At 39.9% G+C, this 24,126-nt stretch overlaps 10 protein-coding genes across 10 annotated transcripts; 2 read left to right on the forward strand and 8 right to left on the reverse strand.

Annotated features, from left to right (window-relative positions):
- Positions 1–115: 115 nt before the first annotated feature.
- ATC70_003670 (uncharacterized protein) lies at positions 116–1,366 on the forward strand (the record flags this gene model as incomplete). Its single annotated transcript, XM_064823025.1, has 6 exons — positions 116–210; positions 273–303; positions 362–460; positions 527–868; positions 926–1,048; positions 1,106–1,366. The coding sequence occupies 6 exons, from the start codon at positions 116–118 to the stop codon at positions 1,364–1,366; spliced, it is 951 nt and encodes a 316-aa protein (XP_064679625.1).
- A 906-nt stretch (positions 1,367–2,272) lies between these two features.
- Positions 2,273–2,722, reverse strand: ATC70_003671 (uncharacterized protein; the record flags this gene model as incomplete). The annotated part of the gene is made up of 1 exon (XM_064823026.1): positions 2,273–2,722. The coding sequence occupies one exon, from the start codon at positions 2,720–2,722 to the stop codon at positions 2,273–2,275; it is 450 nt and encodes a 149-aa protein (XP_064679626.1).
- Positions 2,723–7,181: 4,459 nt separating this feature from the next.
- On the reverse strand, positions 7,182–7,631 carry ATC70_003672 (uncharacterized protein; the record flags this gene model as incomplete). Its single annotated transcript, XM_064823027.1, has 1 exon — positions 7,182–7,631. The coding sequence occupies one exon, from the start codon at positions 7,629–7,631 to the stop codon at positions 7,182–7,184; it is 450 nt and encodes a 149-aa protein (XP_064679627.1).
- Positions 7,632–12,090: 4,459 nt separating this feature from the next.
- ATC70_003673 (uncharacterized protein) lies at positions 12,091–13,245 on the reverse strand (the record flags this gene model as incomplete). The annotated part of the gene is made up of 1 exon (XM_064823028.1): positions 12,091–13,245. One exon carries the CDS (start codon positions 13,243–13,245, stop codon positions 12,091–12,093), a length of 1,155 nt encoding a protein of 384 aa, XP_064679628.1.
- A 153-nt stretch (positions 13,246–13,398) lies between these two features.
- On the reverse strand, positions 13,399–14,382 carry ATC70_003674 (uncharacterized protein; the record flags this gene model as incomplete). The annotated part of the gene is made up of 1 exon (XM_064823029.1): positions 13,399–14,382. One exon carries the CDS (start codon positions 14,380–14,382, stop codon positions 13,399–13,401), a length of 984 nt encoding a protein of 327 aa, XP_064679629.1.
- Positions 14,383–15,180: 798 nt separating this feature from the next.
- ATC70_003675 (uncharacterized protein) lies at positions 15,181–15,636 on the reverse strand (the record flags this gene model as incomplete). Its single annotated transcript, XM_064823030.1, has 1 exon — positions 15,181–15,636. One exon carries the CDS (start codon positions 15,634–15,636, stop codon positions 15,181–15,183), a length of 456 nt encoding a protein of 151 aa, XP_064679630.1.
- A 342-nt stretch (positions 15,637–15,978) lies between these two features.
- On the reverse strand, positions 15,979–17,637 carry ATC70_003676 (uncharacterized protein; the record flags this gene model as incomplete). Its single annotated transcript, XM_064823031.1, has 2 exons — positions 15,979–16,631; positions 17,142–17,637. 2 exons carry the CDS (start codon positions 17,635–17,637, stop codon positions 15,979–15,981), a joined length of 1,149 nt encoding a protein of 382 aa, XP_064679631.1.
- Positions 17,638–18,449: 812 nt separating this feature from the next.
- Positions 18,450–22,006, forward strand: ATC70_003677 (uncharacterized protein; the record flags this gene model as incomplete). Its single annotated transcript, XM_064823032.1, has 16 exons — positions 18,450–18,594; positions 18,652–18,726; positions 18,790–18,920; positions 18,987–19,395; positions 19,457–19,599; positions 19,663–19,860; positions 19,913–19,961; positions 20,019–20,241; positions 20,301–20,399; positions 20,459–20,531; positions 20,586–20,624; positions 20,691–20,802; positions 20,866–20,938; positions 20,991–21,208; positions 21,266–21,362; positions 21,412–22,006. 16 exons carry the CDS (start codon positions 18,450–18,452, stop codon positions 22,004–22,006), a joined length of 2,679 nt encoding a protein of 892 aa, XP_064679632.1.
- A 20-nt stretch (positions 22,007–22,026) lies between these two features.
- Positions 22,027–23,136, reverse strand: ATC70_003678 (uncharacterized protein; the record flags this gene model as incomplete). The annotated part of the gene is made up of 4 exons (XM_064823033.1): positions 22,027–22,509; positions 22,584–22,764; positions 22,820–22,946; positions 23,013–23,136. The coding sequence occupies 4 exons, from the start codon at positions 23,134–23,136 to the stop codon at positions 22,027–22,029; spliced, it is 915 nt and encodes a 304-aa protein (XP_064679633.1).
- A 172-nt stretch (positions 23,137–23,308) lies between these two features.
- Positions 23,309–23,945, reverse strand: ATC70_003679 (uncharacterized protein; the record flags this gene model as incomplete). The annotated part of the gene is made up of 2 exons (XM_064823034.1): positions 23,309–23,881; positions 23,940–23,945. The coding sequence occupies 2 exons, from the start codon at positions 23,943–23,945 to the stop codon at positions 23,309–23,311; spliced, it is 579 nt and encodes a 192-aa protein (XP_064679634.1).
- Positions 23,946–24,126: the final 181 nt, after the last annotated feature.

A 24,126-nucleotide genomic window follows, 5' to 3' on the forward strand; every position in this document is an offset into this window, starting at 1 on the left:
GCACCGTCACACACATGATGGCATTTTGAAACCGGAGACGCAATGTGAATGAGCATTGGTGTAGCATTAGGCACAGAGGATCTTCTGTTTCTCTCTCTTCCATTACTTCATCATTATGTCTGTCACTACGACAATTCGTAAAAGTGGAAGACTTGCTTCCAAAACGGCAATACCCTACAAGGAAAAGAAGATCCCCAAACTATCAAAAACGTAAGTTGCATTGTCTCATTGCTACAGGATTTCATCGAGCATGTTGCATTAACATTGCGCAGTCGAATCTCCAAGAAAGTCGTAGTTCAAAAGGTAAATACTCATGTCAGTAAAGCATGATCTTGCCGTTGCTGATCCATGATCAATATAGAGCCAGACAGTATCAAGCATTACCAAGATCAATGAAAAGACTCAAAAGATCAAGGTAGGCAAGATCAAGGTTGAGAAAAAAGCAAAGATTCCCGCATTTGTAAGGACATTGATGTTTGACACATGTACATCATGTAACAAAGGCTAATCTCTGCTATAAAAATAGTCAAATGCTCCATCTGCTTCCTACGTTCTCTCAGATGGAGATCATTTGGAAAAGGCCATTGCGCATTTCAAACAGCATGATCCCAAATTAGCCTCTTACCTGAATGAGGACACAGTAGAAAATTTCAGGAAACGGATTGCCAGAAAGCGCGGAGTGGATCCTTTCCGAACGCTTGCAGGCGGCATCATCTATCAACAAATACACGGAAAAGCCGCTGCTTCTATCGAAGCTCGGTTCATCAAGCTTTTTGATACCTCAGATACCCCAAAGTACCCTTCTCCAGATGATGTTTTGTCAAAATCAATTGAGGAATTGAAGAGCGCTGGCTTGTCTGCTAGAAAGGTATGTATCTTGGCCCTCATTTTATGATACTAGACGGTTGACACATGGATCTTATAGGCCGAGTATATACAATGTCTTGCCCAAAAGTTCAATGACAAGACAATTACCCCTGAAAATTTCGTCAATATGACTGATGAAGAAATTGGCGAGCAATTGATTAAAGTCAAAGGCATTGGCCAGGTAGGTTGATGGGCTCAAATACCTATGCCAAATGTTGACATATATCATGTTATACAGTGGACCGTTGACATGTTTCTCATGCAAGAGCTGGGACATTCGGACATCATGCCTTTAGGAGACTTGGGTGTTCGTAAAGGTGTCGCTCAACATTTTAACCTTGCTATGCCGTCTGACAAAAAAAAGGTCTTTCCGTTGCCTCATCATATGGTTGAACTGACGGATATCTGGAGACCCTATAGGACATTGGGCTCCTGGCTCATGTGGAGGCTTTTGGATATCAAGGTTACTGGAGATACGATCGAGGAAGAAGGTGCTTAGCTTTGAAGTCTATTATTTATATATGTATATGCTTATTATCAAGCTTCTATATGACAATTTAACGAATTCCTATATATCTCACTAAAATATTGGCTTACTGAGTACGGCGTTGATATACAGTAAGAGTTTAATAATAAATTTATGATTCCTAGACACTTTCAAAGCATCAAAAAGGAAAGAAGTTGATCTTATAAGTATTTTGATAGACTGGCGCTATTAAATATAAAATGCAAGTAGAACAGCATGACTAACAGCAGCGCTGTGTAATTTGCCACCTACTTTCCATACACCACGCTTCATAAGCATCTATTACTGTATTGCCTCCATGATGAAAAGGGCATTGAGTTTGCCAGCCAGCCCCACCAGCTGCCAAAATTAATTTTAACTCAGACTCTTAGACTACTCCAGATTCGCCAGATATTGATAATTTTTGACTTGATTGAATTATTTTTTTCTTATTCGACTATAAGAAATATGCTAATCGTCCAATGCCTCATTAAGATTCCTTGGAGTGCTTTTTAAGGCGCATCCAATGGTACCAAGTAAGATATATGTTTTGAATAAACTTATTGAGCAATTTACGAAATTATGAAATGACGTTTTTGGCGAAAATGTCGAGATTTTATATATCAAGGTCTCACAAACAAAGCTTCAGGGGTTGTGTTGGATCGAAAGAGACATTTTGGTTCAATGCATGCCATAATAAAAGTCTTTGTTTTTGTGATAAAAAATGCGATCGTTTAATTTTTGGTAAATTTTTTTTTTTTTTTTTTTTTTTTTTTTTTTGTATGGATGTTGCTTATTTATTAGTAGGTATACAAATATAATAAGAACATCAAATGATGGACAAGTGTATGTAACAAAGTGACTTGCCATATATAATATTTAATTAAACTAATACTTATATTAATGCTTGAGATCTGACAATCTCATCACTTCGGCACAGATCTTGGTGGTGACATAGTTGGTATCAAAAGGCATTCCTTCGAATGTATGTAGGAGGTGGAATCTCCATACCATACGAATGGTGGCAGCAAACAGGTCAAAGATTGTAATCTTGATGTCGAGATTGTAGATGAAGTATTGCTTCAGGTTCAAATTGACTATAGATTGGTATACTTGTTGTGGATTGGCAACTTTGGGATATCCCAGGAATTGTTCAAAGATGTTGGACCAAATGTCGTTTTTGTGGGGAGGGGGGCAGCTAACCATGAGATGTTTGGCATCTTCAGTATCATTGCAGAGGGTACATTTGTCATCTTCAACGTTCCTCAGGCGTCGAACGAAAAGAGCTGATTTACTTGGGCATTGCTTATGGATCATTCTATACCAGACATTTCTCACAGAGTGGTGCATGTTTTGATGATACAAGTGCTTCCACTGGACTTTGCTGATGGATTTTCGGTGAAAACCATGAGGTATCCCTCGTGGTATATTGTTGAAAAGCCAGCTCCGTAGTCCAGATAGTATATAAATAGCTCTCATGCGATAATTGAAGGCTAAACAGCGAAATCCTAGCATATATTGGTAGAATAACTGAATGCCACACTATATAAGATGCCAAAAAGCACGACCTTGATCGTGTCATTGTCACATTGCCATACTTTTCAATGATCATCTGGAATGATAAAACAGCATTCTGCATTATAATATACGAGTGATTATGCTCCGGATAGTTCTCTACCAATTGCCCTTGCGTATCTTATCAAAATACTGCTACTTTCATTATAACTTCCCGCTTGCACTTGAGAACCCTTCACATCATTTGTGGATCTGACTTTTATGCGATGTTCCACATCCGTATACATGTAAATACTTCATATACAGGCAAGTAGCATACAGGTATTATCCCTTCTTAGTCGACAGTGTGGCTAATACAGTAAAATCTGAGTGCATTTGAGCTGCGTTTTCTCGCTTTCAAAGCCGTTTTAGATTGTCAGAATAGCACCAAACAATTGCTCTCATCTGGCAGTTACTTATTGCCACTATTGCTCAACTTTTTGGGGACCGAAAAAAAAAAATGGCCAAAAAATGGCCAAAAAGCATGAGGTACCCCTCATGGTTTTCACCAAAAATCAAACGATTGCGTTTTTGACCTTGATAATGAAGAATTTTACTATGGTATATATTAAATCAAATTGTTTCTATCGATCCAACGCAACCCCTGAAGCTATCTTTGTGGGGCCTTTATATGGAAAATCTCGACTTTTTGGCCAGAAACCTCTTTTTATATTTTCATAAATTGCTCAATAAGTTTATTCAAAACATCTACCTTACTTGGTACCATTGGATGCGTCTTGAAAAGTGCTTCGAAATTTTATTAGGAAGCAAAGGGTGATCATCACAACTAGTATAGTCGAATCTTACAAAAGAGTTCAATCGAGTCGAAAAAAGGCAAAATCTGTCCAATCTTGAACAGAAATAATGTTTTGGGTTTGAATCAATTTTGGCGGCTGGTGGGGCCGGCTGGCAGACTCAATGCCCTTTCCATCATGAAGGCAATACAGTAATAGATGCTTTTGAAGCGTATGGAAAGTAGGTGGCAAATCATATATCACTATCGCTAGTCGTGCTGCTCTTCTTGAATCTGTATTTAATAACGTCAGTCTATCAAAATACTTGTTAGATCAATTTCTTTCCTTTTTGAGGCTTTGAAAGTGTCTAGGGACCATAAATTTATCATGTTATGATATTACATACCGGCAAAATCTCTTGACGTTGAATTATATGAATATGATTAACTTATGTACAAGCGTTAAAATACATTGGTTACAGCAATTGATGGACAGTACAAGCATTGAAAGAAGATGTAATCTTAATAGAGCATAATATTGAAGCTAATGACAAGACGTGGTTGTTTTTTTATTAATGTGTATTTGAGTTTATGAGATCACCATACTTGATGGATTAAAATATTTCAGATTTTTGAGGCTATTTTGACTTGTATAGATAGAGGTAGCAGAGATATAAGAACGACTTGGCCTTGTATAGATGTCAGGCATTAATTGTCTTGATAATTGATTGAGTAAGAGGAAGCACAGATGAGAGTAGGGCTTGACCTTGTATAGATGTAGAGATGGTATATTTAAACAGTCTTGTCATTTTAGGAGCTTGTAGGAAGCACAGATGAGAGTAGGGCTTGACCTTGTATAGATGTAGAGATGGTATATTTGAACAGTCTTGTCATTTTAGGAGCTTGTAGGAGGCACAGAGAACTTGGCTTGATAGCATTTGGAGAGGACAGCTTGCTTTAGATGAGATAGAACATGAGATGGCAGAGGTAACTAGATAAAGATGAGATGAGTACACAAGTACTGTGGCATGAGTGCGTAACAAACCATTTGGGCAAAGAAAATTGACCATCAATAAAAGGAACCAACACTATATAAACAGGTACCAAGGTGTAAACTTGCTTCATCCATCACAAGATCATCGACACGCTCAAGCCGCCTCCATCTCCGGATCGTAGGGTTAAACCCTACTCTCGTCGGCAATAAAGCTTGTGATCATCCCGTAGCATGACCAATGGATTTGTCCTGCAGTCTACCCATGATTATGAAGCGGTGATCCTACTCAGTCCCTACAAAGTAGTTTTTCGGCACTATGTAATCAATAGGTTAGTCAACATGGCTCATACGTCCAACAAGATAATAACTCACTCGCACAGTTCACCAAGGTCTGCATGTATCAAAGATAGTGTGGCCTTTTTCTAGCATGGACCAAGAGACGTAGAGAGGACCATGGATTTGTAAGGCATTGTATGTAGCAGTAGTAGAGGCCAATCGACAGTAGAGTATTTGATTTAGATGACCATATGTAGAGAGAGAGAGAGCCCAAATGTCTTGTAGAGAGTTTGTATGTATAGAGTATTTTGCTTGTTGTAGAGAGATGAGATGAAGAAGAAGAGGGAAAAGCTGTTGAAACAAATCCCTATTTATATCCTTCTCATCGACTTTTGTGTGAGTCCAGTATCCTTGCCACACTCAAATTCGTTTCCTTTTACTTTTCTCCACGATATACTACTTTGAGCGCGTGAAAATAGTACCATTTTGACGTTTGACACTTGCTCTATTTGATCCGCTTCGTCCGAGGCTTTCAACTGTTTTCTGTCTCGAGTTATGTCCATTTTGCTACTTCAAAAAGCCCTTTTTCCACCTTCACATGAAACGAGTTCCCCCATCTCTTCCTAGATGTAATTAACAGACAACTTTTCACTGGTTCAACCTCATCAAAAAGTAAACAAAAAATGTCATTTGACACTGAAACAAATGCAGCTGGTTGCTTGATTAAGTAATCTTTCTCTACCTCCCCTTAATTTCTCTCTCTAAAATTACAGTTCTCGATCCATCTCTCTTTTTGTTTACATCAGTTATAAACTGTCCATCTAATCGGGCAATACGAGTGTTAAGGTGTCGTTTACATCACATCGGAGCCAGCATAACTGATTCTGGACCAAGAGACAAGCGTACACCTTGGAAAACAAGAGTGCCATATGAATATTACTGCGGCAATCTCCATGGAATGGAACATATTGGATTGTTTTCGAACCAGTGCAAGTCATCTTGTTTCCAGCTATCATGGTTGCTGTCAATGATGTCAATCAAGTGTTTGTGCTACTAGATATCATCAATATGCCCACATTTACATAGTGAGTTGGTCATTCTCGTGTATCATTCCTGCAACCTGTTTGTAGTTCTTACGCCAAGAGTATTCATCTCATAAAGAGTCAACACATTTCATGTCATTCTTTTTAGGGATTGTCCTCTTTTAGAAGGTATTCGGATCATGCAAAATCAAAACAATTCATTTGCTAGGCAAAATTAAGCTTTTAAAAAAATCACATGTAAAGTAAACAAAAGGACATGAATTGAAGAGAGATAAGCAAGTAAATGGCCAATTTGTGGTCAAAGAGAGGATATTTTATTAGAAAGTATGTACATCATTAGAAAGCAAATCGCTTGAGGAATCCAATGGTACTATTTTCAGGGTTCTAAGTAAAGTACACATCGCGAAATTCATCAAACAAGGCCGTGGGATTTCCAAAAGAAAGAGGTTTCTGAATTAAACTTCACCTGCAATATCATTTTTGTCTGTGTGCTATTCTGTTGCTTTGGATCATGTCACGCTCCTCCTATGTCACCAGCTTGTTCTTTTTGGGTCTCACGTTGGGTACGCTGTCCATTTGGGAAGGAGTCTCACTTTCTCGTAATCTTTCCTGTGAGTATCATTGCCGTTATATTATAGGGCTTTGAGCAATCAAGGGGTGTCTTTTTTTTTGCCAGCCAGAAGGAATTAAAATCTCGATCGACATTCTATCACAATTCGTTGATTTTTGATCCTTTTGCGACTTGATCGACTCATTTTACCAAATTTGACTATGAAAGTTGTAGTGATCATCCTTTACAGCCTTAAGCTATCTAGAAGAACTTTTCGAGGCGCATCCAATGGTGCTATTTATTATAGCTGTTTTGATTGAACTTGTCGAGCAATTTACGAAATTATGAAATGACGTTTTTGGCGAAAATGTCGAGATTTTATATATCAAGGTCTCACAAACAAAGCTTCAGGGGTTGTGTTGGATCGAAAGAGACATTTTGGTTCAATGCATGCCATAATAAAAGTCTTTGTTTTTGTGATAAAAAATGCGATCGTTTAATTTTTGGTAATTTTTTTTTTTTTTTTTTTTTTTTTTTTTGTATGGATGTTGCTTATTTATTAGTAGGTATACAAATATAATAAGAACATCAAATGATGGACAAGTGTATGTAACAAAGTGACTTGCCATATATAATATTTAATTAAACTAATACTTATATTAATGCTTGAGATCTGACAATCTCATCACTTCGGCACAGATCTTGGTGGTGACATAGTTGGTATCAAAAGGCATTCCTTCGAATGTATGTAGGAGGTGGAATCTCCATACCATACGAATGGTGGCAGCAAACAGGTCAAAGATTGTAATCTTGATGTCGAGATTGTAGATGAAGTATTGCTTCAGGTTCAAATTGACTATAGATTGGTATACTTGTTGTGGATTGGCAACTTTGGGATATCCCAGGAATTGTTCAAAGATGTTGGACCAAATGTCGTTTTTGTGGGGAGGGGGGCAGCTAACCATGAGATGTTTGGCATCTTCAGTATCATTGCAGAGGGTACATTTGTCATCTTCAACGTTCCTCAGGCGTCGAACGAAAAGAGCTGATTTACTTGGGCATTGCTTATGGATCATTCTATACCAGACATTTCTCACAGAGTGGTGCATGTTTTGATGATACAAGTGCTTCCACTGGACTTTGCTGATGGATTTTCGGTGAAAACCATGAGGTATCCCTCGTGGTATATTGTTGAAAAGCCAGCTCCGTAGTCCAGATAGTATATAAATAGCTCTCATGCGATAATTGAAGGCTAAACAGCGAAATCCTAGCATATATTGGTAGAATAACTGAATGCCACACTATATAAGATGCCAAAAAGCACGACCTTGATCGTGTCATTGTCACATTGCCATACTTTTCAATGATCATCTGGAATGATAAAACAGCATTCTGCATTATAATATACGAGTGATTATGCTCCGGATAGTTCTCTACCAATTGCCCTTGCGTATCTTATCAAAATACTGCTACTTTCATTATAACTTCCCGCTTGCACTTGAGAACCCTTCACATCATTTGTGGATCTGACTTTTATGCGATGTTCCACATCCGTATACATGTAAATACTTCATATACAGGCAAGTAGCATACAGGTATTATCCCTTCTTAGTCGACAGTGTGGCTAATACAGTAAAATCTGAGTGCATTTGAGCTGCGTTTTCTCGCTTTCAAAGCCGTTTTAGATTGTCAGAATAGCACCAAACAATTGCTCTCATCTGGCAGTTACTTATTGCCACTATTGCTCAACTTTTTGGGGACCGAAAAAAAAAAATGGCCAAAAAATGGCCAAAAAGCATGAGGTACCCCTCATGGTTTTCACCAAAAATCAAACGATTGCGTTTTTGACCTTGATAATGAAGAATTTTACTATGGTATATATTAAATCAAATTGTTTCTATCGATCCAACGCAACCCCTGAAGCTATCTTTGTGGGGCCTTTATATGGAAAATCTCGACTTTTTGGCCAGAAACCTCTTTTTATATTTTCATAAATTGCTCAATAAGTTTATTCAAAACATCTACCTTACTTGGTACCATTGGATGCGTCTTGAAAAGTGCTTCGAAATTTTATTAGGAAGCAAAGGGTGATCATCACAACTAGTATAGTCGAATCTTACAAAAGAGTTCAATCGAGTCGAAAAAAGGCAAAATCTGTCCAATCTTGAACAGAAATAATGTTTTGGGTTTGAATCAATTTTGGCGGCTGGTGGGGCCGGCTGGCAGACTCAATGCCCTTTCCATCATGAAGGCAATACAGTAATAGATGCTTTTGAAGCGTATGGAAAGTAGGTGGCAAATCATATATCACTATCGCTAGTCGTGCTGCTCTTCTTGAATCTGTATTTAATAACGTCAGTCTATCAAAATACTTGTTAGATCAATTTCTTTCCTTTTTGAGGCTTTGAAAGTGTCTAGGGACCATAAATTTATCATGTTATGATATTACATACCGGCAAAATCTCTTGACGTTGAATTATATGAATATGATTAACTTATGTACAAGCGTTAAAATACATTGGTTACAGCAATTGATGGACAGTACAAGCATTGAAAGAAGATGTAATCTTAATAGAGCATAATATTGAAGCTAATGACAAGACGTGGTTGTTTTTTTATTAATGTGTATTTGAGTTTATGAGATCACCATACTTGATGGATTAAAATATTTCAGATTTTTGAGGCTATTTTGACTTGTATAGATAGAGGTAGCAGAGATATAAGAACGACTTGGCCTTGTATAGATGTCAGGCATTAATTGTCTTGATAATTGATTGAGTAAGAGGAAGCACAGATGAGAGTAGGGCTTGACCTTGTATAGATGTAGAGATGGTATATTTAAACAGTCTTGTCATTTTAGGAGCTTGTAGGAAGCACAGATGAGAGTAGGGCTTGACCTTGTATAGATGTAGAGATGGTATATTTGAACAGTCTTGTCATTTTAGGAGCTTGTAGGAGGCACAGAGAACTTGGCTTGATAGCATTTGGAGAGGACAGCTTGCTTTAGATGAGATAGAACATGAGATGGCAGAGGTAACTAGATAAAGATGAGATGAGTACACAAGTACTGTGGCATGAGTGCGTAACAAACCATTTGGGCAAAGAAAATTGACCATCAATAAAAGGAACCAACACTATATAAACAGGTACCAAGGTGTAAACTTGCTTCATCCATCACAAGATCATCGACACGCTCAAGCCGCCTCCATCTCCGGATCGTAGGGTTAAACCCTACTCTCGTCGGCAATAAAGCTTGTGATCATCCCGTAGCATGACCAATGGATTTGTCCTGCAGTCTACCCATGATTATGAAGCGGTGATCCTACTCAGTCCCTACAAAGTAGTTTTTCGGCACTATGTAATCAATAGGTTAGTCAACATGGCTCATACGTCCAACAAGATAATAACTCACTCGCACAGTTCACCAAGGTCTGCATGTATCAAAGATAGTGTGGCCTTTTTCTAGCATGGACCAAGAGACGTAGAGAGGACCATGGATTTGTAAGGCATTGTATGTAGCAGTAGTAGAGGCCAATCGACAGTAGAGTATTTGATTTAGATGACCATATGTAGAGAGAGAGAGAGCCCAAATGTCTTGTAGAGAGTTTGTATGTATAGAGTATTTTGCTTGTTGTAGAGAGATGAGATGAAGAAGAAGAGGGAAAAGCTGTTGAAACAAATCCCTATTTATATCCTTCTCATCGACTTTTGTGTGAGTCCAGTATCCTTGCCACACTCAAATTCGTTTCCTTTTACTTTTCTCCACGATATACTACTTTGAGCGCGTGAAAATAGTACCATTTTGACGTTTGACACTTGCTCTATTTGATCCGCTTCGTCCGAGGCTTTCAACTGTTTTCTGTCTCGAGTTATGTCCATTTTGCTACTTCAAAAAGCCCTTTTTCCACCTTCACATGAAACGAGTTCCCCCATCTCTTCCTAGATGTAATTAACAGACAACTTTTCACTGGTTCAACCTCATCAAAAAGTAAACAAAAAATGTCATTTGACACTGAAACAAATGCAGCTGGTTGCTTGATTAAGTAATCTTTCTCTACCTCCCCTTAATTTCTCTCTCTAAAATTACAGTTCTCGATCCATCTCTCTTTTTGTTTACATCAGTTATAAACTGTCCATCTAATCGGGCAATACGAGTGTTAAGGTGTCGTTTACATCACATCGGAGCCAGCATAACTGATTCTGGACCAAGAGACAAGCGTACACCTTGGAAAACAAGAGTGCCATATGAATATTACTGCGGCAATCTCCATGGAATGGAACATATTGGATTGTTTTCGAACCAGTGCAAGTCATCTTGTTTCCAGCTATCATGGTTGCTGTCAATGATGTCAATCAAGTGTTTGTGCTACTAGATATCATCAATATGCCCACATTTACATAGTGAGTTGGTCATTCTCGTGTATCATTCCTGCAACCTGTTTGTAGTTCTTACGCCAAGAGTATTCATCTCATAAAGAGTCAACACATTTCATGTCATTCTTTTTAGGGATTGTCCTCTTTTAGAAGGTATTCGGATCATGCAAAATCAAAACAATTCATTTGCTAGGCAAAATTAAGCTTTTAAAAAAATCACATGTAAAGTAAACAAAAGGACATGAATTGAAGAGAGATAAGCAAGTAAATGGCCAATTTGTGGTCAAAGAGAGGATATTTTATTAGAAAGTATGTACATCATTAGAAAGCAAATCGCTTGAGGAATCCAATGGTACTATTTTCAGGGTTCTAAGTAAAGTACACATCGCGAAATTCATCAAACAAGGCCGTGGGATTTCCAAAAGAAAGAGGTTTCTGAATTAAACTTCACCTGCAATATCATTTTTGTCTGTGTGCTATTCTGTTGCTTTGGATCATGTCACGCTCCTCCTATGTCACCAGCTTGTTCTTTTTGGGTCTCACGTTGGGTACGCTGTCCATTTGGGAAGGAGTCTCACTTTCTCGTAATCTTTCCTGTGAGTATCATTGCCGTTATATTATAGGGCTTTGAGCAATCAAGGGGTGTCTTTTTTTTTGCCAGCCAGAAGGAATTAAAATCTCGATCGACATTCTATCACAATTCGTTGATTTTTGATCCTTTTGCGACTTGATCGACTCATTTTACCAAATTTGACTATGAAAGTTGTAGTGATCATCCTTTACAGCCTTAAGCTATCTAGAAGAACTTTTCGAGGCGCATCCAATGGTGCTATTTATTATAGCTGTTTTGATTGAACTTGTCGAGCAATTTACGAAATTATGAAATGACGTTTTTGGCGAAAATGTCGAGATTTTATATATCAAGGTCTCACAAACAAAGCTTCAGGGGTTGTGTTGGATCGAAAGAGACATTTTGGTTCAATGCATGCCATAATAAAAGTCTTTGTTTTTGTGATAAAAAATGCGATCGTTTAATTTTTGGTAATTTTTTTTTTTTTTTTTTTTTTTTTTTTTGTATGGATGTTGCTTATTTATTAGTAGGTATACAAATATAATAAGAACATCAAATGATGGACAAGTGTATGTAACAAAGTGACTTGCCATATATAATATTTAATTAAACTAATACTTATATTAATGCTTGAGATCTGACAATCTCATCACTTCGGCACAGATCTTGGTGGTGACATAGTTGGTATCAAAAGGCATTCCTTCGAATGTATGTAGGAGGTGGAATCTCCATACCATACGAATGGTGGCAGCAAACAGGTCAAAGATTGTAATCTTGATGTCGAGATTGTAGATGAAGTATTGCTTCAGGTTCAAATTGACTATAGATTGGTATACTTGTTGTGGATTGGCAACTTTGGGATATCCCAGGAATTGTTCAAAGATGTTGGACCAAATGTCGTTTTTGTGGGGAGGGGGGCAGCTAACCATGAGATGTTTGGCATCTTCAGTATCATTGCAGAGGGTACATTTGTCATCTTCAACGTTCCTCAGGCGTCGAACGAAAAGAGCTGATTTACTTGGGCATTGCTTATGGATCATTCTATACCAGACATTTCTCACAGAGTGGTGCATGTTTTGATGATACAAGTGCTTCCACCGAACTTTGCTGATGGTATGATTGAACTTTCGTCCAACATCAAGGTTGTGTATGTCCAGCATAATTGATCTCAAGTCTTTGTTCGCCATTCGAAGCATTGGGCGGTCTTGGTAGTTAAGCATAGCAACGAAAGGCTGTAGATCGAGATTGCCTTCAATGTTTCTTGTATCCACAAAGGCTTTCAACTTGATGTTTCCACAAAGAAGACCTCTTTCTATCTGGCTCCTGATATTTGGTCGCCTGGATTCACTTCTTGGCTTTATCTGTAGAGTACTTGTTTCCTGGTTGATGTGGAAGAAGTCGTGAACTTTACTCTCCCTGATGGAGTCTCTGCTTGTGTATCCCATAGCTACTTCCTCATTGTCGAAATCCAGAATTTCCAACACTGGCAATGACAAGAGTGTCATGACATTTGGTTTGACAGGCCAAGCGAGTGAGGGCGGAGAATGCTTCATACAGGTATCTATTGCCTCGAACATCATGTAATAAGGGTGGAAGCCTCTTAACTGGTTTTTGTATCTAGCCGTTTGGAACAGTATAGGGATTATGTGCGATGGTGAGTCGTGCGACATCTTCAAATAATCCACTAGTAGCCTATAAGTGAGACCAGGTATGTTGTTGCTGTTTTCTGTCAGCAAAGCGTTCAGATATCTGAATTGCAGAACCTTTTGTTGCGCCATTATATCAATCAGTCCTAAACCGCCTTGATATCTTGGTAGGAAGAGAGAATTGCCCTTTAGAGGTGGATACAGGCCAGACATTACAAACTGATAAATGATTGAGGTTATCTTCTTGACTGTGTCTTTGGGCAGGGAAACGATCCGAATGACATGCTATAGTTTGGACAATATCATAGTGTTGGCAATATTCGCTCTGCCGTACAGTGAGACTTGTCGTGCTGCAAACCTTTCAACAGCAGTAGTAATATCACCCAGAAGTTTAGCAATGTATACGTCTCTTTGTTGATTGCAGAACCAAATTGGATAACTTAGGCATTTTATAAATCCTGTAGACATAGAATCGTACCATTTGATTTTGAGATTGTTTGCTGCATGATCTTGAATTAGGCCACCATTTTGGTTTGTCATTCTTCCACCGTGAAGAGGGAAGGCTACGGACTTGTCGTAGTTGATCTTGGAGTTCGAGGCCTTGTTGTAAGCTCTCAATCTTTCTTCCAGATCAAGAAGTTCAGCTTGAGGCTTGACGAATGTCAGGACATCATCCGCATATGCGAGTACTTTCAATGGAGGAGGAGCCACCCAACTGTTTGTTCTCTTGCTTATAGGCTTGACGTGTTGGAGACTATACCCCGAGATAGTTGTACCTTTGGTCACAGATAGCAGAAATGGTTCAATAGCCAAGTTGAACAGCATTGGTGATATACTGTCTCCTTGTCTGATGCCGCATCTTTGCTCGATAGGATCTGTTAAAAAGCCATTGACATTCACGTAAATTGAGTCGTCGAAGAATAACTTGCAGATGCATTGGACAAACTGTTTTGGAAAACCAAACTTCACTAGGGCCTTGGATAGATACTGGGGATGTACCCTATCGTACGCTTTGGCGTTGTCCAGTATAATCCCAGCATATTGGACAAATTCTCCAGAGTTGTTCCATCTTGCTTCACGTGCATTGTCTACAATCACTTTCAATGACATCTCATGGTCTCCAATGTATCTACCTCTCAGGAAACCACTTTGGTAGGGACCTATAAGGTCACTTGCTACCTCTATGACTCGTGAGTTAAGTAGTCTGGTAAACACTTTGCAAACAGAGGCTATTAGGGTTATTGGACGGTAGTTGCCAAGGTCAGTCATATCCCCTTTCTTTAATAGCAGCACAATACATGATTCCTGCCAGGATTTTGGGAATTTGCCTAGTGATAAAGCATCGTTGAACACTTGCAGGATAATCGCTTCACAGCTCGGGTTGATAACTAGAAGATGCAAAATTTTGTAACATATACCATTCAGGCCCGGACTACTACCATTTGGCGTTCTTCGAGATCCTTGAATGATATCTTTGTAAGGTATGTCTTCAATGATGTCCTGTGAGTCCCCTCAGCTGGAATTGTTTTGTCGATATATTGTAGCATTCTTTCCACACAATTGAGATCAATTTCTTCCTCGGTGTATAGGTCTTGGTAAAAGACTTTGGCAGCGTCAAGTTTAGTGCTAGTTTCCAAGCATTGTTCCCCGGAAGTAGGATGCTTTAGGCTAGAGATTGTTCGCTTGGATGCCTTTTCCGCTAATATTTGCTTGATGTAACCTGGAGACTTTCCACTCTTCTCATGCCATCTCTGTCCTGATCTCAGTCGTCGGATGTCAACTATCACTTGTTGGAGTTTGGATAGCTCCTTTTCGACAGGAGAAAGCAAGAGATTAAGACAGACGGAACCATCCCGGTACCTACGTAGCAAATTGTTCCTCTCACTCTGTAGCTTTTTGATTTTAGTTTTCTTCCATGAACAGTGAGTGCGGCTGAAGTTTTGAGTAACTTGCTTAGTTTTCTTCTTAATCAGGTCCCATTTTCTTGAGCAGGTAGGTTAGGATCTAATTTGGTTTCAACGTAGTAAGAGATAGCCGTGTTTAATTTGTTGACGTAGATAGGGTTCTTCACAAGGGGTTGGCCCGCCAAACACCTTTACCACAGTTAGTCATGCCAATAGTGTATGTCTTGGTTAACAAGGCATGGTCTGTCCATTCTTGAGAGAGAAATGTGGTATCATCATCACTCATTTTGAAGAAAGCATCACGGCCTGCAAACATATAGTCGAGAGTGGAAAGAGACGATCCACGTCTAAAAGTGTAATCATGCGGTAGATTTGGTTGGCTCAAGCAATCTGAAAAGTGAGTGTTCAAAAATTCAATGAAACTTTTGGGCTTTCCAGTTTGGCGATTATAGCGTTGACTTGTGGAGTCGAAGCAGCAGTTCATGTCACCGGCTATGATGAGAGAAGAGATCATCTCAGGCATGGAGTTGAGGAGACTGATGATTTGGTCGAACAAGTGATTTCTCGCCCTGTAGTTATCAGAGTGAGCATAGATATTTAAAATGTAAATTGGAGGCATGTTATTGTTAGCTAGTGATAGCTTGGCCAGAATAACTCTTCCGTCTTCTAGTATTTTGATTTGTTGTAGATTCAGTGATGGATTGAAGTTGATGACTCCACATTGTCCAGTCCAAATTGCTTGGTGGTACTGGAATTGATATTTAAAATTTGTTGTAATGTTTTCAATGGAATGGTGAGGAATATTTGTTCCCTGGCATAGTAATATATTTAACTTTTGTTGCTTAAGGTAGGTGATGAACCTATTTGTTGTATTGGTGTTATATTGTTTGTTGAGGTTCCTGCAATTGAGGGAACCTATCCTAATGTTAATGTTTCTAGTTTGGTTGGTGTTATAAATTAATTATAATGTGTTTGTAGTTGATGATCCATCCAAGACCATTTTATCTCTGGCATTAGTCTCTTGCTGTTTAATCTGCTTTTTGCCAGGACTTTCGCTGTCCTCTACTGGAGGGGTAGAAGCCAGTTCATCAATAGACCGCTTGGGATGTTCCTCAGTAGGTTCATCTACATTCTTCTTGTGCCCAGAGTGTCGTAAGTTATATCTGCTTACATTGTTCTGAATAACCTTAGGAGATTCCCCATCGCTATCTTCCTCGCTAGTAGACTTGGCATACTCCTCATCACCAAAGGAATTATTGTCCTCCTCCTCGAGATGTCTATTGGGAGCATCCTCTTGTGAGAGGCTACCGGCCTGAGATTTCCGACCCTCCGATTCAGCAACCTGAGATTCACCATCCTGAGATTCACCATCATGGGAGCCACCTTCCTGAGATGCACCAACTTGAGATTCATTCATCTCCTCCTGATCCCTGTTATCAAAAACCTCTTCCATTTGCATATCCTTGCTGTCGTTCAAGTTGGTTGAATGCCCTTGGACGTTTTCAGCGTCGGAATCAGACTCTGGCTCGTCTGCTGAAGATACTTCCCCCTTGGAAAGTGCCTCATCATCGCTGGGGATTTCGACGAAAGGGATGTAGCCTTCCTTCTCCCCTTCTTGTGGTTGAGGTACTTAGGAGGGTCCACATTCATTAGATCTAAAAGGCCAACCTTTCTAACTATAGGCTTAGGTTGGGCAACATTCTCTTGCTGGCGATGTTGACCTTGTTTGTTGTGATCATTAGTTTTCTTCACTCTATTCCATGAAGCTAATGGGCACCCGGCGGTGAGATGTTCCAAGCTTCCGTATCGCAAACATGCTTTCCTCTTTGTTCGAGGACATTCAGCTTTGATATGATCATCAGTGTGACAAATTGGGTTCATGTTACTCCAAACCAAATGCAGCTTCTCCTTGAAATCCCCAAACTGGATCTGAGGGGTAAGTTCAGCTGCATAACTCTTTAATTTGTCCCTATTTAGAGTGACAAAACCGCGATCAGTAAACCAATTACCATCCTTGGTATAGCTAAGACCAAGATTGAGAATGTCCCCATATTTTTGGAAGGTCTCCACCATCAAAGGCTTCAAAACTTCTTCAGTTTTGTAAGGAAGCTCAGAGACACCTACTCTGAAGACGTTGGCATTTTTTGTCCAAAGCCTTGTTCATCTTGATTATCTTCCCTTGTAAGACGAGTTCCTTGTTCAGAGCCTCCTCGCAATCTCCCTGGCTTGGGAAGTTGATTTCAATGACCGTATGGTACTTGCCAACCATACGTGTTCTAATTCCCAATCCTTTGGAATAGTAATCTCGAAGACAAGTGAGCAAGGGCTTCTCTCTGAATACCATACCAGCAAATTGAGAACAATCAATGACGGAGTAGTCATCTTTAGCTTCTACGAATGTTGAGTTGTAGTCCAAAGGTCTCCCAGTTGTGGAGGCGTTGTTGTCGATAGCTGAAGCAATGTTGAAGGTTGTTCGCTTCTGACTCTTGATATCTTGAAAAAGTGATGCATAGGTAAAAATGTTGTTGCCTGGATTATGGCTAGAATCCAGCGTGGAACCTCCATTACTGGAAATTCCACCTTTTTCTGCTATTTTGTGATCTTTAGCGAAGAAAGCCATGATTTTCGATGAAAACCATGAGGGGTACCTCATGCTTTTTGGTCGATTTTTGGCCATGTTTTTTTAGGTCCCCAAAAAGTTGAGCAAAAGTGTCAGGAAGTAAGTGCCAGATGAGAGTAATCGTTTGGCGCTATTCTGGCAACTTAAAACGGCCTGTAGCACGAGAAACTGCTGCTCAAATGTATCTAAATTTTGCTGTGTTTTGCATACTATAGAGTAGTTAAAGGAAACGTATGTGTGATCCCCGCATATAATGTCGATTTTTCTCGTTGATCCAGGCATGATGTATCGTAAGAAAGTCCAGTTATGAAGAGATCTCGTATGATGGTAGACAGTTAAAAAATGGCTGAAATCAGAGCGTTACTGATATTGGCAGCTTGATCACTGATATGGTGTATGTACTGTTCGTATCACTTTATGAGAAGCATACATCAGCTAGAATTCTGAGCGCACCGCTTTGTCAAATCCACGGTTTTTAAGCCTATAGACTTTATGGCAGCTGTATAAAAGAGGCAACAACAGGCAGTAATGCTGATTCTTTGCTCATAAAGGCGTTGGCAATGCACTGAAGCGAATGGAATACAGCATTCCTATTGTTTCAATGGAAAATACACCACCATGTGGAAGGTTGTACATGTTTTGCCTTTTGAAGCGTGTTGTGTAAACATGATGTTGAACAATTCAAGCAGCTGGGTATTAAACTACAATGCTCGCTGCTGCTGGTTTAGTGTGCTTCACAAAAGCCCGTCGTTGTACATTTATCTACTCCTTTCTTTTTTCTTTCACTTTATTTCTTTCTTGAATACATATAGATGCGTTTCACTGCAGATGATTCACTTGTAGCAAGTGACAAGAAAGAGACCATTAAACTCTATGTCACTACCAGCTCATTTGTGCTTGTGAAAGACGATAACATTCTAGAGATACATTTTGACGGGCATAAAATGACTCGGAGAGGTAAACAGCATGAAATGCCACATAAATGGTCAAAAGTAATATTGACGTCAAGTGCAGCGACCTATGAACCAAAGGATGTTGTTCAACAGTATGACATCTATGGTATTATTGGTTTTATCGAAGGATTTAAGGGTAAGGGGGTCATTGGGATGCGAGAAGCATGCTGATTATATTTTAACGGTTTACTGCAATCAGAGAAATATATGGTTGTGATCTCCTCCGTCCAACTTCGAGGCCATTTGATGGGAAATCCTGTGTATGTGATAGACGGTGTGAGTTGCCTGAGTTTTGATTCATACAAAGCGTGCCAAAAACTGGACACAAAGGTAACATAACAGCGGTAAGCTGTAACTCAAAGTACTGATGCACACACACACTTTATTCGTCAACAGGAAGAGGAACAGGAAGCAGTAGCAGCACAAGATGAGGATCACGAAACAGCAGCAGCAGCAGTAGCAGCAACAACAACGAGACGAAAACCACCTGTGCAGCTTACTCAATCTAATTCGTTCTTGACTCGCATCAAAAAGACGTTTGCAAAGAAAAGGAGCAACCCTGATCTAGCATCTATGGATGAGGATACCTTGATCGATCAGCCACAAGTATTAGATGCCATCAAAAAGGAGCAAGATTTATTGGTGCCTTCCAATGCCTCTTCCATTTCCCAAAACTCATCAGCTTCGACTATATCCACATCCTCATACGATGACAATGATGAGGAGGACGCTTTAGAGGAGAGATTAATAAGACAAGTGACTGAAATGTTTAGCAGATCCATGTTTTTATACTCCAATACGTGCGGTAAGGGACACAATATTGAATTTGTTGGTAGGACCTCTACTGATTTGCACTACTACAAAAGACATCACCAACAGCTTTCAAAGATCCTTGGTCAAGGGCGAAGAGGATTCAAAATACAATGACTCTCAGATCCCATTATGGAAAAAGGTGGATAAGCGGTTTTGGTGGAATGAACATTTAACTCGTGATTTTGTCACTCAAAAGGTAACGTTTTTTTTTCCAAGGGACTGATGTGAGGGAATATCATATGCTCATGTAAATTTGTAGCTTGATGAGTGGGTGGTACCCGTGATGCAAGGCACATTACAAATTGAACCGTGCCAGATTGATGGATATGGCTTTGATTTTGTTTTGATTTCAAGAAGAAGCCGAGAGAGAGCTGGCATGCGATATCAAAGAAGAGGTATCAATGAGGATGGACAAGTGGCCAATTTTGTGGAAACAGAACAGGCTGTAATTTTCAAGGTAATATGATTGCTACAGATGGTCATGCACAAGAGGCTTACAGTAAATGTAGAAAGGGGAAGTGAACCATGTCGCCTCTTTTATTCAGACTCGGGGATCAAGTAGGATATCAAGAGAGATCCAAAAGGGAATGAATGGCTAATGTCGCGCTCTATTAGTACCTGTATTTTGGAGCCAATCGCCTTACAGTTTGCATCCAGTGCCAACACTGGACAGGTCAGAACATGAGAACAAGACAGCGTTTCAAAAGCATTTCGAGACACAAGAAAAGCTGTACGGCAAACAAATCATTGTTAATTTGACAGAATTGGTAGGTAGAGAAGCCATTGTGGGTCAGCAATACAGACATCATGTGGAAGAATTAGCAGATCCAAACATAAAGTAAGATTCATGCACCGGGTGATCCAAAACATATCATGCGCACTCACACACGAACCCAGATATGTTGAATTTGATTTTCACAAAGAAACCAAAGGGATGAAGTTTGAAAATATCAGCAAACTGAGTAAAAGCCTATATGATGATCTGTCTAAAATACAGTATGATTCCATAAAGGGGAACAGCATGATCTGTTACTAATCTTATTTTTGCCGGACAGGTATTTCTGGGAAACTGCAGTTGTGGGTGATGAGACGATTGTTTACTGTAGACAAGCTGGTGTGTTTAGAACAGTGAGTATACTAGCAGCGATGGTGCCTATCTTTAGACTCATGTGTAAATTCTAGAATTGCATGGATTGCTTGGATCGTACAAACGTCGTTCAGGTATTGTATTTGTTGTATTTATCTGTTGCATACAGCACTCAATGCCAAGTGGTCTATTTTAATTAGAGTGCTTTTGGTCGCAGTGTGCTCAACCTGCAATTGATGCGATTTGGCATCTCCGAATATCCTGAGCAAGGCATCAAATACTACGATGGTTTTGAGAGAATCTTCAATAACGGTATGTAATTTAACGCCGTCTTCAATTGCTCAAATGCATTAAACTCTCTACTGTTTGTTTTAGTGTGGGCAAACAATGGTGATATGATATCCAGAATGTACGCCGGTACAAGCGCTCTTAAGGGTGATTTTACAAGGTAGTGCTTACCCAGCTCTACTACCACTACACACATTGACACATCTGTTTAGAACGGGCAAACGAAATATCACTGGCATGATGAATGATGCTTCCAATTCGCTAGCTAGAATGTACTTTAACACCATCAAGGACTTTTGGAGACAGGCAACGGTGGACTATGTTTTAGGCTATCATAAATCTGAAATCTTTAGACATGTGCCTCAAGCCACCAAGATGTCTGCAGAGCCTGGTATTGAGAGACGATGGGCAAAGATCAGAGCAGACGCAAGTATGTAAACCGCCAGGTCAAATGTATAATATACACATGACTCACTGCGATGTATAGTTGCTATCAGTAGTGAGATTGTTGTATCGGATGATGAGACCTTGATTCAAGGATGGACATTATTGTCACCCACACACGAGGAGCCAGGCAAACAACGGTATGGCATGCTTGAACGACACATATTCAATACTCACATAGTACATCAGATCACCTCGTAAAGAGTTTCAGGAAAAGATACTGCTGCTTACCGAGAAGGCATTGTACATTTGCAGCTACAATTACGCTTTAGAAAAGGTCATTCAATTCAAAAGACTCGGTCTCGATACCATCATCTCCATTCAAATGGGCGAATACATTCTCTCCTCTTTGACGCCCGCCTCTCGTTCAGAAGATCAAAACTATGGCCTCATTATCAACCATTCCAAGGACGGTGAACTTGTCCGCTGGAACACGGGCAGTATCCACAATCAAAGTCTGGGTGATATCAACATTGATCATCACCACTTACAAGACAACAGCGATATCACCATCCCAGCAGTGAAAGCAGCCCTAGAGGGTGTTGATTCCATCAGTTTCAAAGCAGTACGATATAATATCTTGGGTGAACTGGATGGAGAAGTGGAGACGTGCAAAAAGCAGATTCAAGATATTGTGCGAGTCATTGCCAAAGCCTGTGGACATGAGGAACACGACACGCAATTTGTATCTCAAAAGCCAATCATTAGTTTAGAGCAAGCTGAAAAGACGGATGGCATTTTTAAAAAGATGGGTTACAAGATCAAACGAGCCATTTGGATTTAATCATCAATAAATACTTATAATTAGTCTAAACCAGCGGCTTTAGAGAAATGCTGATCTATCAGCTCATTGTAGCGGGTAGGTTGTTCACTAGGTATCCCGTGGCCACTGCCTTCAAATTGCTCCAGAGGACAATCCAACACTTTGCTGATATGAAACGAGTTTCGAGGATTGACGAGATTGTCCCATGTGCCTGTTACTACCAACACAGGAATCCCCGATTGTTTAATCTTCAACAGTCGTTCATCCGACACATAATGGCGGAGACAAGCAGCCAATTGGCCAATATTACCGCCTAATGTTTGTGGCCTGCTACGATCAAGTCTGGCTAATGCCATGGAGACAACCATGTCTCTGTTGGTATCATATTTGATCATTTCTGGATCCTCTGAAGTTGGTTTTGCGGCTAACCAGTCTGGCGGATAGACAATGTCCATGGCACGGCCGATCTTTTGCTTGGGGTCCTTTACAAAAATCAGCCTACCCAATGTCGTAATTGCCTTTAACTGAAAGAGAGAGAGAGAGAGAGAGAGAGAAACTGAGTCATTGACAAGACACAACATATTCTGGAGAAACTTACTGGAGGCACTTGCCTGCCTGATGTAGTACTGGTGAGGACGACCGAAGCAAATCGTTCGGGCCAGGCAGACACTAATTCCAGCGAGATCATGCCGCCCATGGACACACCGTCTAAATGAACACCTTCCTTCCACCCAAGGTGATCCAACAAGTCAATGACATCGTGAGCCATTTGTGCAGTACTATCTCCTGTGTCAGTTTCGTTTACCAAAAGACCCCTTTTCTACAGCAACTCACCTATAAAGACCACTGGGCGCATCTGATAGACCCATACCACGGTTCTCAAAGATGAGCACAGTGTATTTTCCAGTGTCTGCCAAGTATTTTGTTTGCAATTCCCAAGCAAGGCACGAAGAGTTCAATCCTGATGTGATGAAAAACAGATGAGCATACAATGCGCATAAAGATCCAACATGCAATCAATAGCTACCCATGATAAGGACGACATGCTGTGGCCCATCGCCATGGAGTTCATAGTATATCTTGAAGGGAGAGCTCTCTCGACCTTTGGCCACCTCAATGTAGCCATTTTCTTTCATGGTGGATAACGACATTGTTTCAAATTTCTGGATAAGAAAGAAAGGGGTAAAAAAAAAAAAAAAAAAAAAAAAAAAGCCAAGGCGCTGGGGGGGGGGGGGGAGCCGAGCTTTTTATAACAAAATACACTCACCCACCATATTGGAATAAACGTTATAAATCAGAAACAGGTAATAGTACATTTATTTATCACAACATTTTCGTATCAGTGGAGCACTTGTACTCCAACTTTTCAACCTTGACCTCATCATCTATTAACTTGTAGACATAAGTAACGACCGAACTCCCTTGAATATCCATCAAGACAAAGGAAGGGACAGGCTCATTGGCCTCAGGTATAGAAGAATAAGCACCAGTAGCACTTCCAGGATTGATAAAGAATCTTCCATTGTACTCGTAAGCTTCAAATTTGTGCGTGTGTCCAGACAATAACACATCGACCTCCATCTGTCTGGCTGTAATGTCCAAGGCTTCAGCATCTCCCCAGGGGATCACTTGGTGGCCGTGGATGATACCGATACGCAACTGTCCTTCTGTGATCACTTTAGCTTGAGGTAAATTGCTGCTGATTTCATCAAAATCGCCCTTGACAGCAACAATGTCGCCTGCAATCGTTCTTAGATAGTCAAATGTCTCTTTATCTACAGTGTTGCCTGTGCACAATATCTTTTGAATCTTGCCGGGAACAAGCAGCTTTTTGAATTTGTTGGGAAGACCATAGCTTCTGTGAGGAATATGCAAATCGCCAATAGCAAGAACGAGCTACACACAATAACAGTTAGCCGTGCCTTTGTGTGCCGGCATTTGTAGAGAAGCTTACCACCATATTGATCGAGTTATTGAAACAAACACGAAAGAAAAATGCGGAAAAACCAAAGCAGCAAACACTCTGTAATAAAGCACATGATGCAATCTCCCCTCACTACACACAATGTCTGCTGTGATTCAACGCGTATTGAAATTTTCAAGATGCAATCTTTGTTTCTTCTTTCCATTCTAAACCACTC

Source organism: Mucor velutinosus (genome assembly GCF_035048745.1).
Source record: "Mucor velutinosus strain NIH1002 chromosome Unknown tig00000165, whole genome shotgun sequence".
Classification (NCBI taxonomy): domain Eukaryota; kingdom Fungi; phylum Mucoromycota; class Mucoromycetes; order Mucorales; family Mucoraceae; genus Mucor; species Mucor velutinosus.